The sequence below is a fragment of the Antennarius striatus genome, chromosome 13 (assembly GCF_040054535.1).
Source record: "Antennarius striatus isolate MH-2024 chromosome 13, ASM4005453v1, whole genome shotgun sequence".
Classification (NCBI taxonomy): Eukaryota; Metazoa; Chordata; class Actinopteri; order Lophiiformes; family Antennariidae; genus Antennarius; species Antennarius striatus.
The window spans coordinates 13,162,804-13,175,174 of record NC_090788.1 but is presented as its reverse complement, the minus strand read 5'-3'; the positions used below and the strand labels follow the sequence as shown (position 1 = coordinate 13,175,174).

Sequence of the window (12,371 nt, the reverse complement as noted above, 5' to 3'; positions counted from 1 at the left end):
GACATATATGTCACTTAAAATGACATATGAAAAATAGAAGAAAAAATACATTTTATGTGTGTAACATCATCAGTTTGGTCAAAAAAAGCTTAAAATCTGTGCCGCAGCAGCTTCTGCATTCAGTGGTCACGCGGTCGTCATACGTCACTGGGGCCAAAAATAGCTTAGCAGCCATAAGAAACAATGCAATTCTAGTCGCGAGTGTAACTAAATGTTGTTTTAAAGTTCATAAGAATAATTAAAATCAACTGATTCTTGTTTTCCTTTCGGCTTTTCCCTTCAGGGGTCTCCACAGCGAATCAGTTGCTTCCATCTAACCCTGTATTCTGCATCCTCTTTTCTCACACCAACTACCTTCATGTCCTCTTTCACTACATCCATAAACCTCCTTTTTGGTCTTCCTCTAGGCCTCCTGACTGGCAGTTCAAAACTCAGCATCCTTCAACCAATATATTCAACTAGCTCTCCTCTGGACATGTCAAAACCATCTCAATCTGGCCTCTCTGACTTTATCTCCAAAACCTCTAACACGTGCTGTCCCTCTGGTGTACTCATTTTTGATCCTATCCGTCCTGGTCACTCCCAAAGAGAACTTCAGCATCTTCATCTCTGCTACCTCCAGCTATGTCTCCTGTCTTTTCCTCAGTTACACTGTCTCTAGACCAGTGGTTCTTAACCTTTTTGGAGGTGCCGAACCTTGCCGGTTTCATACGCTCACTCACCAAATCCTCCTCCTCAACATAGTTACTATGAATTAAAATATTGAGAAAGCAATCAGATGACGTACCATCATGACAGGCATAAATTGACTACTGAGTGTGCAAAATCCCATGTAGCAGAGATAGGCTAATCAATGTACCGTGATCACCTGCAGCCAGTGTTGGCTAAGTGGGGCGTGTCATCACGAATTGACACGATGTGTACACAGTGATTTGTGTGTGTTCGGCAAAAACACCCGACACGTCGTGTCGGGTGTTTTGTTTTGACCCCCATCTCCATCGCAACCCTGAGACTGACTCACCAAACCCCTAGGGTTCAATCGAACCCAGGTTAAGAACCACTGCTCTAGACCAAACAACATCGCTGCTCTCACCAGTTTTGTACACCTTTCCTTTCATTTTAGCTGAAACTCTTCTATCATACATCACACCTGATACTTTTCTCCATCTGTTTTATCCTGCCTGTACACGCTTCTTCACCTCTTTTACACACTCTCCATTGCTTGCTCCATTGCTCTTTACTTCTCTATCAACATCCTCAAAGAAAATACTGCATCTGTAGAACTCTTTTTTGTCATGAAACCATACTGCTGCTAAGAAATTCTGACTTCTGCCATCATTCTAGCTTCAACTATTCTTTCACATAACTTCATTGTATGGCTCATCAGCTTTATTCCTTTGTAGTTGCCACAACTCTGGACATCTCCCTTGTTCTTAGAAATGGGCACCAGCACACTTCTCCTCCATTTCTCAGGCATCTTCTCACTATCTAAGATCCTGTTTTGTTTTTTGTTTTTTTTGTTTTTATGTTTAACACATTTATTGAAAATTGTGATGAGTTCTTCCAGAAAACTGTGCCAGTTTAGAACTGGATGACCTGGCCCTTTCTCTTCTTGTCACCACCCAACTCGAAGTGCTTGCATCTCTTGATGGCCAGCATTCTCTTGGATCTGCAGTTGTGCTCCACACACTCAAGTCTCAACACAATTATCTTGGTAGTGTTAGCCTTCTTTCGGAAAATGGGCTTCGTCTGACCACCATAACCACTCTGCTTTCTGTCATATCTCCTCTTACCCTGGGAATAGAGGGAATCCTTTCCCTTCATGTACTGGGTGACTTTGTGGGGTTGGTGCTTCTTGCACTTCTTGCAGTAAGTCCTGCGGGTCTTTGGGACATTCACCAAGATCCTGTTGAACAACCCAGTCAGGAACTCTACTGTCACCTCTCCTAGACACTTCCATACCTCCACAGGACCGAGTGCCTTTCCAGTCTCCATCCTCTTCAATGTCCTCCTCACTTCATGCTGACTAATTTTTGTGTTTAAAAATAAAGAACTAAAAAGTAGGATGTGAAAAAATATTGGCCCCCTGTTCTCTCAGATCAGCTAAACAACTCCAGAAGTTCCCTGATGACTTCTGAATGATCCAATGTTGACCTAAATGACTAACAATGACAGAGTGCACCTGTGTGTCATTTGGTCTCACATTTGCACATCCTACTTTTCAGTTTTTTTAATTTATAAACACAATATAAAATCTTGAATAAATTTGGTTCCACTTCACAATTGTGTCTCACATGTTGTTGATTCTTGAAAAATATTTTCAGTTTGTTATCTTTAAGTTTGAAGCCTGAAATGTGGCAAAATGTCAAAAAGTTCTTGGGGGGCCAATACTTTCACAAGGCACTGTATAAGTGTGAGTGTGAGAGTCATTCACGATCCGCGATCAGATGACCAGTTTAGTTTGTAGCATCTTACGTAGTTTGTAGTTGTAGCTGTGAAATGTAAATTGGTGACTACATCCTGCGAAGGGCATGTATTGTTATTGTCAATGTTTGTGTGTTCATCCATTCATCTGTCTATCCGTCTGTCTGTCCATCCGTCCGTTCGCCCACCAAACATCTTCGTTGCAGATAGAAAGATTAAACAAAAAGCACATAATGACCTTGAGAAAACTAAGTCAAGCTCAAATTTCAACTTTTGTACACTCAGGAATCGGACAAGATAGAAAGACAAGGGAGAAGGCCAGTGTGAATAAGACCATAGATCAAAGCTAGTCCTTTGATCTACTTATTCTTTGATTTACCCTGACCTATGAAAGTAGGTCAGGGTAAAATTTTGGATTCAGAGACTGCAACATCCCGCGACTTACCCTGACCTACCCTGAAAGTATCTCAGGGTAAAATTCAGAATTTAGGGGTGTCGCGGGAAGCTGAAATGTCTGACTGCCTTGGTTTTAGTTGTAAATTTTTAATTTACTGTAGTCTTCGACTGTATGTATGTATGTATGTATATATATACTGTATGTATGTATGTATGAACCTCCTCCCCTCAGCTGCCGCAATCATGCACATTTCCCCACTGTGGGACTAATAAAGGACTATCTTACATCTATCTTATCTCATGTCACTTTATCTTATCTTATGAGCTTGTGTCTTGTCTGGGATGTACCCCGCCCAAGCCCACAGCCAGCTGAGATAGGCTTCTGCAAACCTGTGACCAGCAAGGGGGAAAAGCAGGTTTAGACGAGATGATTGCTATCATTTTATCAACAAGAACATGGATGGATGAATGAAATAGATGCTCTATTCTGGATTATTCTCCTCTCATCATCATCATTATCTTCAGATTACCATCGCTGTATCTGCCGCAGCGGGTCACGGGGAATCGGAGCCTATCTCGGCGGCATAGGGCGTGAGGCGGGGGACACTCCGGGCACGATGCCAGTTTTAGTTTAATTCATGGGTGAAGTGTAAGAGATATCTGTGGGGTTTTTTTTAAACCAACCTCTGCAAGCTGTCCCTGGGGCTAGGCTGGTGCAGGTGTGCTGTCCTGTGTTTACAAGTGGCTTTGATCCTATTTTCCACTAAAACGTAAAGGGACAGTAAAGTCCAACCTCTCCAAAGTCCAGAGGGACTAAGGCTAAAGGTAACAGCATCTCTTTCTGAAGCGAAGGTCCCCCTTTCCAACCTCTCCATCCAGGAACGGAAGGCAGTGACAGCGCTGAGTAAGGACCAAAACATCACCATCCTTCCAGCAGACAAAGGAAGATCCACGGTAATCCTCAACACAACGGATTACCACAGCAAGGTTATGTCCCTACTCAGCGACAGCATGACCTATGAGACCCTGAAGCGCGACCCAACCAGCATCTACAAAAAGAAGGTTGTGGACTGCCTACAGGAGCTACAGAAGGGGGAAATTTTAAACCGCCTGCTCTACTTTCACCTGTACCCTGGGGAGGCTATACCATGCATATATGGCCCCCCCAAAATTCATAAAGAAGGAACCCCACTCAGACTCATCATCAGCAGCATCAACTCACTTACACTTACAACATTGCCAAGCATGTTGCAACCATCTTGGCCCCGCTAGTGGGTAACATCCCCTATCATATAGAAAATTCCATGGACTTTGTGGAAAAGGTGAGAGGACTAAGATTGGATACAGATGAGACCATGGTGTCCTACGACGTCACCTCCCTGTTCACATGTGACCCACAACGGAGGCTATGGAAGCGGTGAGACAACAGCTTTCACAGGACACCACCCTCAGCGACAGGACAAACCTCAACCCCGACCAGATCTGTAAACTTTTGGACCTCTGCCTCAACACAGCCTACTTCCAGTACAGAGGGAACTTCTATAGGCAGAAACACGGATGTGCCATGGGCTCGCCGGTATCTCATATCGTGGCCAATTTGTACATGGAAGAGGTGGAACACAAGCCCCTTACCTTGTTCAACGGAACACCACCAAGCCACTGGTTCCGGTATGTGGACGACACATGGGTTAAGGTAAAAATCCACGAGGTGCAACCTTTCACTGAACACATCAACTCGGTGGACAGCAACATCAAGTGCACCAGAGAGGATGTAAAGGACAACAGTTTGCCCTTTTTGGATTGCGAGGTCGACTTAAAAGATGACAGAAGTCTGTATGTTGGGGTATATAGGAAACCAACACACACGGACCAATACCTGCTTTTTGACTCTCACCACCCACTGGAGCACAAGCTGGGCGTCATCAGGACCCTGCAAGACAGGGCTCATAAGCTACCAACCAGTGCCCAAGACCAGGTGAAAGAACAGCAGCACCTGAAAGGGGCACTAAAAACGTGTGTATATCTGGACTTTCGTGAAAGCTCACACAAGATCCAGAAAGGAGAACAACCCAGTGAGGATGAAAGAGAGCAAGCGCAATGGTATAGTGACCCCGTATGTGTCTGGAGTCCCTGTGTATTTTAAGCTGGGAAACACCCTCCGACAAAGACCGGTTCACCCAAAAGAACCCACACCACGCAGTCAGAAGAGCACTCTGGTGTATGCAATTAAATGCAGCGAGGAATGCTCAGATGTCTACATAGGGGAAACCAAACAACCACTACACAGATGCATGGCTCAACACAGAAGAGCCAACACATCAGGACAGGACTCGGCAGTCTTCCTTCACCTCAAGGAAGAGGGACACTCATTTCAGTACACAGATGGTCAGATCTTGGACAGGGAAGATAAATGGTTTGAGAGAGGAGTGAAAGAGGCCATCCACGTCAAAGTGGAGAAGCCGTCTCTGAATAGAGGGGGTGGTCTGTGACATCTCCCTTCTCCCATTTATAATCATGTTCTTTTGAAAGTCCCAAAAAAGATTGTCTCAGCGGATTGATCCAGGTGATGGGTCTCATGCTAATGACCCTCTTAGCATACAAAGGTGTAACTCACATCTCAACGACCCCCTTTGACACCCCCACCAACAATCGTTGAAGAGCTGGACGGGTTTAACGACGGTCGTTGGAATGTGAAAAGCACTGACCACACCCCACAGGGTTTATTAGATGGGACATTATCAGCCACTCTCTGAACTGAAGAAGTCTCTTGGATGAGAGACGAAACGTCTTCAAGAATTTTCTTAACGTCCAGTGTATCGACTCAACAGCTTTTGGATAACCATGACCTGGATGACTGAGAACCTACACACACATCAAGCTTTGGAAACTGTTTTTACCACTGCACTTCATCTCCATCAAATGGCATTGAAAACCTGAAAGCTTCATAATGAACAGCTTTGACAATCCCCCTCCACTCTCTGAACCCTGTGATTGTATGAACCCTGTGGCAAACACTCTGGGGAGATTATGCACATCAACAAAAGTGTTTCCACTTCATCCTGCTGTTGACACAACTACACACGGCACTTGGTCCAACACCTTGCAATGATGCAGAGATTGATAAATAAGAAAATGTAAACAACAGTCCAGCTGTTTCAAAATTGTAAGTGCTTTTTAGATATTAATCGCATGAGCCAACAAGAACCAAAGCAGTCAGAGACTGCAACATCCTGCAAAAGGTAGGTCAGGGTACCCTGAAAGTAGTACGTGACAAGTGCATAGCTTTAACTGCTCAGGGTAGGTCAAAGCTATGTGACCATAGATCAAAGCTAGTGCATAGGTAGATCAAAGCACTAGCTCTGATATACGGTCTTACACTGGCCATCTCCGTTGTCTTTCTATCTTATCCGGTTCCTGAGTGTCCAAAAGTTTACCTAGTTTTCTCAAGGTCAAGTTCATCATCACATTTTCTTCCACTTTGTCCAGTTCCGAAACACTCCAGCCCAGCGTGCCAGAATGACTACTGCCCTGTGGCACTCACACCCATCATCATGAAGTGTTTCGAGCAACTGGTCCTGGCACATCTGAAGAGCTGCCTCCCACCCACACTGGACCCATATCAGTTTGCCTACCGCAGTAATAGGTGTACAGAGGATGCCGTCTCCACTGCGCTGCACTCTGTGCTCACACATCTGGACAGTAACAACACATACGCATGGATGCTGTTTATTGACTTTAGTTCCGCATTTAACACTGTCACCCCCTCCAAGTTAATCATTAAACTTGGTGATCTGGGCATCAACACCCCCTCTGTTACTGGATAATGGACTTTTTGACTAACAGACCCCAGCATGTTAGGTCAGGTCACAACTGCTCAACCACTATCACACTCAACACAGGGGTGCCACAGGGCTGTGTGCTGAGCCCATTCCTCTACTCCCTCTTCAACTACGACTGCAGTCCTGTACATGGATCCAACTCCATCATCAAATTTGCGGACGACACAACAGTGGTTGGCCTCATCAGCAATGACGATGAGACATTCTGCAGGGAGGAGGTACAACACCTGGCCAGGTGGTGTGCCGACAATAATCTGCTCCTTAACACCAGCAAGGTGATGGAGCTGATCACTGACTACAGGAGGGTGAGAGGAAACACGCACAACCCCATTCACATCAATGACTTGTCTGTGGAACGTGTCACCAGCTTCAAATTCCTGGGGACCCACGTCTCTGAGGACCTCTCCTGGTCCACTAACACTTCTAGCCTGGTCAAAAAGGCTCACCAGAGCCTCTTCTTCCTGAAGACATTGAAGAGACACCACCTGTCTCCAGCAATACTGTTGAACTTCTACTGCTGTGCGATTGAGAGCATCCTGACCAGCTGTGTCACTGTCTGGTATGGGAATTGCTGTCGCAGACCGCAAGATGCTTCAGCGGGTGGTGAAAACCGCCCAACGCATCATATGGACTCCACTACCAGCCACTGAGGACATCCAGAGGAAACACTGTTTACGTCGAGCTCGCAGCATCCTCAAAGACTCCTCCCACCCTGCCCACAGACTGTTTGTCCTTCTTCCATATACTGTATTATGACCACTTATTCTCACTGCACTTTAGCCTGTATATTGATATTTTTGCACACTTGATAACCACTGCATTTTAATCTGTATATTCCAATAACCTGTATACCGTATATGTGTATATTCTTGTATAGTTTGTTCATAGCACCACACATGTATATATATACTGTATATCACATGCGACAATCTGTATATCTTGTAATTGTACTTTAAACTAATTGCACGTCTGGTTAGATGCCAAAATGAATTTTGTTACATTGTACTTGTACATGTGTAATGACAATAAAGTTGAATCTAATCTAATCTAATATGATCTAAAGAATAACTTATTAAAACCACTACAAAAACAGATTCAAGAAAAATATTTTTTGTCACATGTTGCATAATACATCTCTGCATTGGCTACAACTAGAAAATAAGAGCTTGTAAGCAAAGGGAATTCAAATTGCAACACAACATAAATTTTAGGGGCTAACAAAACAAAGATAAAAAAAAAATTCAAAGCTGAAGGAGCGTCACAGGAATCATACCCGCACAGCATACTTCCTAGTCATCACAAAAATGGTTTGTTTAGTTCCACAGTAAAGTTGCAACAAAGCAGTCGCCTGCCACGTTATTTTTATCTTTCGCAAACAAGGACATACCGTCTGGGAATATGAGATAACAGATATCAATGTGCTAGATTTATGCTCCCTTCTATGGTTTAATCAGCAGCATTTCAGTAGCAACTGGCCAACACGTCTGACAAAAGTTAGCTGTTGTTCAACCTCCACTAAATGAATCTCCAAGAGAATATCACACAAGCATTTTTCTTTCCAGAGCTATTTTCCCTTGCGAAAGAAAAACTAAGTGGAACTTATGTTGCCTTTTTTGAAGAGTTGACTCTGGGCAGTTTTAACCGATGGAATTGAGATAGAATCAACAGTGAAAGTGCGTGTTCCCTGGGATGAAAAGTGTTTTTCCTTTTGCACTTCAAGGACTTTGTTTGATAAACTCAGAGTGCAGTAGGTGATGGGTTAAAGGACCTTGAAGAAATACTTCTAAGTAGTAAAAAGTAAGGAAATGAAAAAAAAAGTGAATCTTAAATATTCTATCTTGAAATATTATAATATTCAATTTAGTGACCTGAATGACAAGTTATGGTCACAAAAGTAATGCCAATGTTTGACCATTGACATGTGCTGTACTAGACATCCAGTACATGTTGGTCATTAACCAATCAGTGGGCAAGTGTTTGTGTGTGTGTGTGTGTGTGTGTGTGTGTGTGTGTGTGTGTGTGTGTGTGTGTGTGTTTTGTGTGTGTGTGTTGAAGTAGAGCCTGTATTTTACAGTGGAAATATGGCTTTTGTTTCCCTTAACATGAGGTCACCAGAATCCCTCTTTTCTCTCATCATAATCACTAGAGGGCTTTGCCTCACTTTAAGTCCTTTTTTATTCTAATCAGCTGCTTTCTGTAAATGCTTTCTGTAGGAGATCTATGGTCAGGTGTGATGAAGATCATAAAAGTTACTTCAAATGAGTGAATATGTACATTAACGTTGCAGAAATTTATTCTGTGTATATTTTTATCGTATCATGCACATTTTAGCTTCCGGTAATGGTACACCTTCACTGTACTAAGTTCTTTGTGAGTCTACTTTACCAAAGGAGCACTATCAGCAACTGGATAAGTGTGGTCTTTGGTCCATAGCAGCTTAATGTTGTATGCCTCACTGACACATTCATTCCATACTCTGAGGCAGCTCTGCCCGCAAGGTCACAATCATTTCCTTCAGCACTGGAGGACACAATGTGACTCTTATTTTGCAATCTGTGCTTAAAGAAGCATGAAAGATCTCATCAACAGAATAGCTGGCAGTGTCTTGGATGGTGTCATTTTCCTTACTCAATTCAGTAGACTGCTTGAAAACCATCCTTGTCACATACTGTCACATTTTTTACATACATAAGAAACATAAAAAATCTTAATGCCTGAATGTCAGAGAAGGATTTTGTTGCTATCCCGTCTTTGTGATAGCTATAAATAAAAGTCTGGTTGCTGCACCATGTCCCCTTAATCTAATGAAGATGAGTGAAGGGTCGCTTTTTTCCATAAATCCCATATTGCATGTCAATGAAAGCCATTTATGATATTTTCCTCTCCCCCTCTTGCAACATCAAACAAATTAAATGGAATGATCACAGGGCATGTAGCGCATCAAATGCATTTCTAAGCTGTTGTACCCTTTACATTTCTGGGCCACATATTCACTGTCAGTCCTAATAATGTAAGTTTATTGTATATTATGCAGTGCTTATATGGAGCTTAGTTTACATACCATTTATTCTAGCATTTCATTTTAATGATGAGAAATTTCACAGTGAAGAGGAAGGACAAGACTTAAAAAGCAACAGATACAGGGAACAAATTGGATTTAAGACTTAAAGTAAATCTTGAAATCTTAATTTGGGAACAGGTTACAATTCAGAATCCTAACATGCTTCCTATTAGATTTATGTTTTCTTGCTAAATAATACAGGAGTTGTGCCATCACACTTCTATTTAATTATAATGGAGGATTTTCTTCCATACAAGTGGTTTGATAGCATCTCTGCTGGTTGAACTACCAACTCCACCAGTTACTTCAGAACACAATGGACCAATGATAATGCATGCATGTGAGAAAATTCAAGAATTGACAAAGAACTTTTGATAGTTTTTACTACTTAACTATCCTGCTTAATACACTAAATTAGCTACTTGCATCCCGCAATCTATTAACCAAACAAAAATATAAATTAAATTTACATGAAGCAAATTTGAAGATTCAAGGTTTTGAGAAGGAAATGCTGCTGATAAACAGAATAATTCTAATAAGTTAGAGCACAGAAACAGGTGACAATACAATTCTACAAAATAAAAAAGGAGCATCTCTAGAAAATAGTTTCAAATGATTTATGTTAGATGCTATTTTTCATACAAACAGCTAGTTTTAAAAATTAGAATGTGGTCGACATCAGCTTATTTCAACACACAATGGTAGTTGAATTTTCTAGTGGGCTGTGTATGAGGATGAGTATGCAACATTGCTATAATATATAGCATGTAGCATGTAGTGAAGACTTTGGGCTGAATGAGGCAGAAGGTTCCACTTGCTTTGCTCTCTTATACATCCACATGCAGGTGGCAACAGGAGGCAGAAGCCGATTGTTGAAATGACAGACAAAATCATACTGTCAGGATCCTGGATATTATAACACAAGAGGAAGTATGTGAAGATCAAGAATCGCTGGACACTGCTTTTGGGTGTTCTCCAGGTGCACTCTGGGCTGAAGGAGTAGATAAAGGAATGGATCAGATGGAAAATGTTTGAGTGTCTGACCGAATATTTAAAGATTGAGTGCATTCATGCTTGGTGGTTCATTGAATGGCTTACAGAGAACAAGTAGTTACATTTCATTTTGTCCAAATTGTAAATAACTATAGTTATTTACACTTGCATTATTTATATGCATCTAACATAAAGTATGTATGTTTATTGTACCACAGTGTGGTATAAATAATAGTGTAATTCATAAAGATTTAGCTAACAACCCCATGCTGTATTGATGTGTTAAAATAGGAGATCTATTATTATTATATTTATTTATAGGTTGCTGATGATTTAGAACCTCGGGTCCCTCTCAGTGGACAACAAAGTTTGTCAGGAGCAGAAAACTCAGTAAGTTTCAACTCTTTCAGATGTTTATTTTAACAATGTCCTTGAATAACTCAAGCATAATGCTTTCAATTTCTGCAAGAATTTGGCCTATAGCACGAGCATTATAGAGCAATAATATCATAATTGAATCATGCTGGTTTTGACCCAACCACCTCAAGTTTTGGCAATTGTGGTCCCAGCCTCAAAAGCTATGCCTGTATCTCCCTAATAACTGAGCTGATACTTCTGATATTGGTGTGTTGAGTATTTATCAAGTTTGGAGGGAAGGCAACTGGATGGATTAGCGTCTTCCACATGCTACGGCACATCCTGTTGATGGGGACTGTTAGTCGATGGAGACTGTGCATGTGACAAAGGTTAATCAATACTTTGTATTTTCTTAAACACAGAACCTGAATGAAAATTTCTCTGACAATGGCTCTGAAGATTCACATGATATCAGCCACATAACGGTGAGTATCCTGTACTGCAGTGGTTCTCAGGGGTTCTGTACCCCCAAGATCCAGTGTGGAGGATTGAAAATGGAAGTTTTCTTCAATAAACTATAAGCATTTGTTTAATTCAAATGTTTTCACTGTGTTCTATTTTGCCTATAGCCATGTATGGTCCATGTTCGGTACTATATTTACTTTAATTTTTTGTTCATTATTTATGGTTGAAAAAAATATAAAAATTGACTATTTTTATATGTGGTACAGTATATACAGTATGTGCATATATGGCACAATATATACCACAATATATACTCAACAAAAATATAAATGCAACACTTTTGTTTTTGCTCCCATTTTTCATAAGATGGACTTAGATCTATAATTCATTCCAGATACACAATATTACCATTTCTCTTATTGTGGGTAGTATAAGGTATACCTGTGCACTAATTATGATGTCAGATCAGCATCTTGATGTGGCACACCTGTGAGGTGGGATATATTATCTCAGCAAAGTAGAAATGCTCACTATCACACATTTAGACAGATTTGTGAACAACGTTTGAGAGAAATAGTAACACTGTGTATCTGGAATGAATTATAGATCTTTAAGTCCATCTCATGAAGAATGGGAACAAAAACAATTGTTGCGTTTATATTTTTGTCGAGTATATATGAACAAAACAAAAAAACCAACAAAAAAAACCAACAAAAAAACATGTATTTGTGATAACATGGGATAACATTAACTTTGAGACCTTAAAGAGCATATTGATATCTTTTGACAATATAATACCATGTAAAACTGTCAAAGTGTCTGCAACAAACTGGTTA

General features: G+C 41.2%; 1 protein-coding gene and 1 pseudogene across 1 annotated transcript; one reads left to right on the top strand and one right to left on the bottom strand.

The window, feature by feature from the left end:
* Positions 1–1,499: 1,499 nt before the first annotated feature.
* On the bottom strand, positions 1,500–2,021 carry LOC137606478 (large ribosomal subunit protein eL42-like). The gene is made up of 2 exons (XM_068331731.1): positions 2,017–2,021; positions 1,500–1,906 (listed from the first exon to the last, which is right to left on the bottom strand). The coding sequence occupies exons 1-2, from the start codon at positions 2,019–2,021 to the stop codon at positions 1,582–1,584; spliced, it is 330 nt and encodes a 109-aa protein (XP_068187832.1). The 3' UTR covers positions 1,500–1,581.
* A 1,042-nt stretch (positions 2,022–3,063) lies between these two features.
* LOC137606477 (uncharacterized) lies at positions 3,064–5,309 on the top strand (annotated as a pseudogene).
* Positions 5,310–12,371: the final 7,062 nt, after the last annotated feature.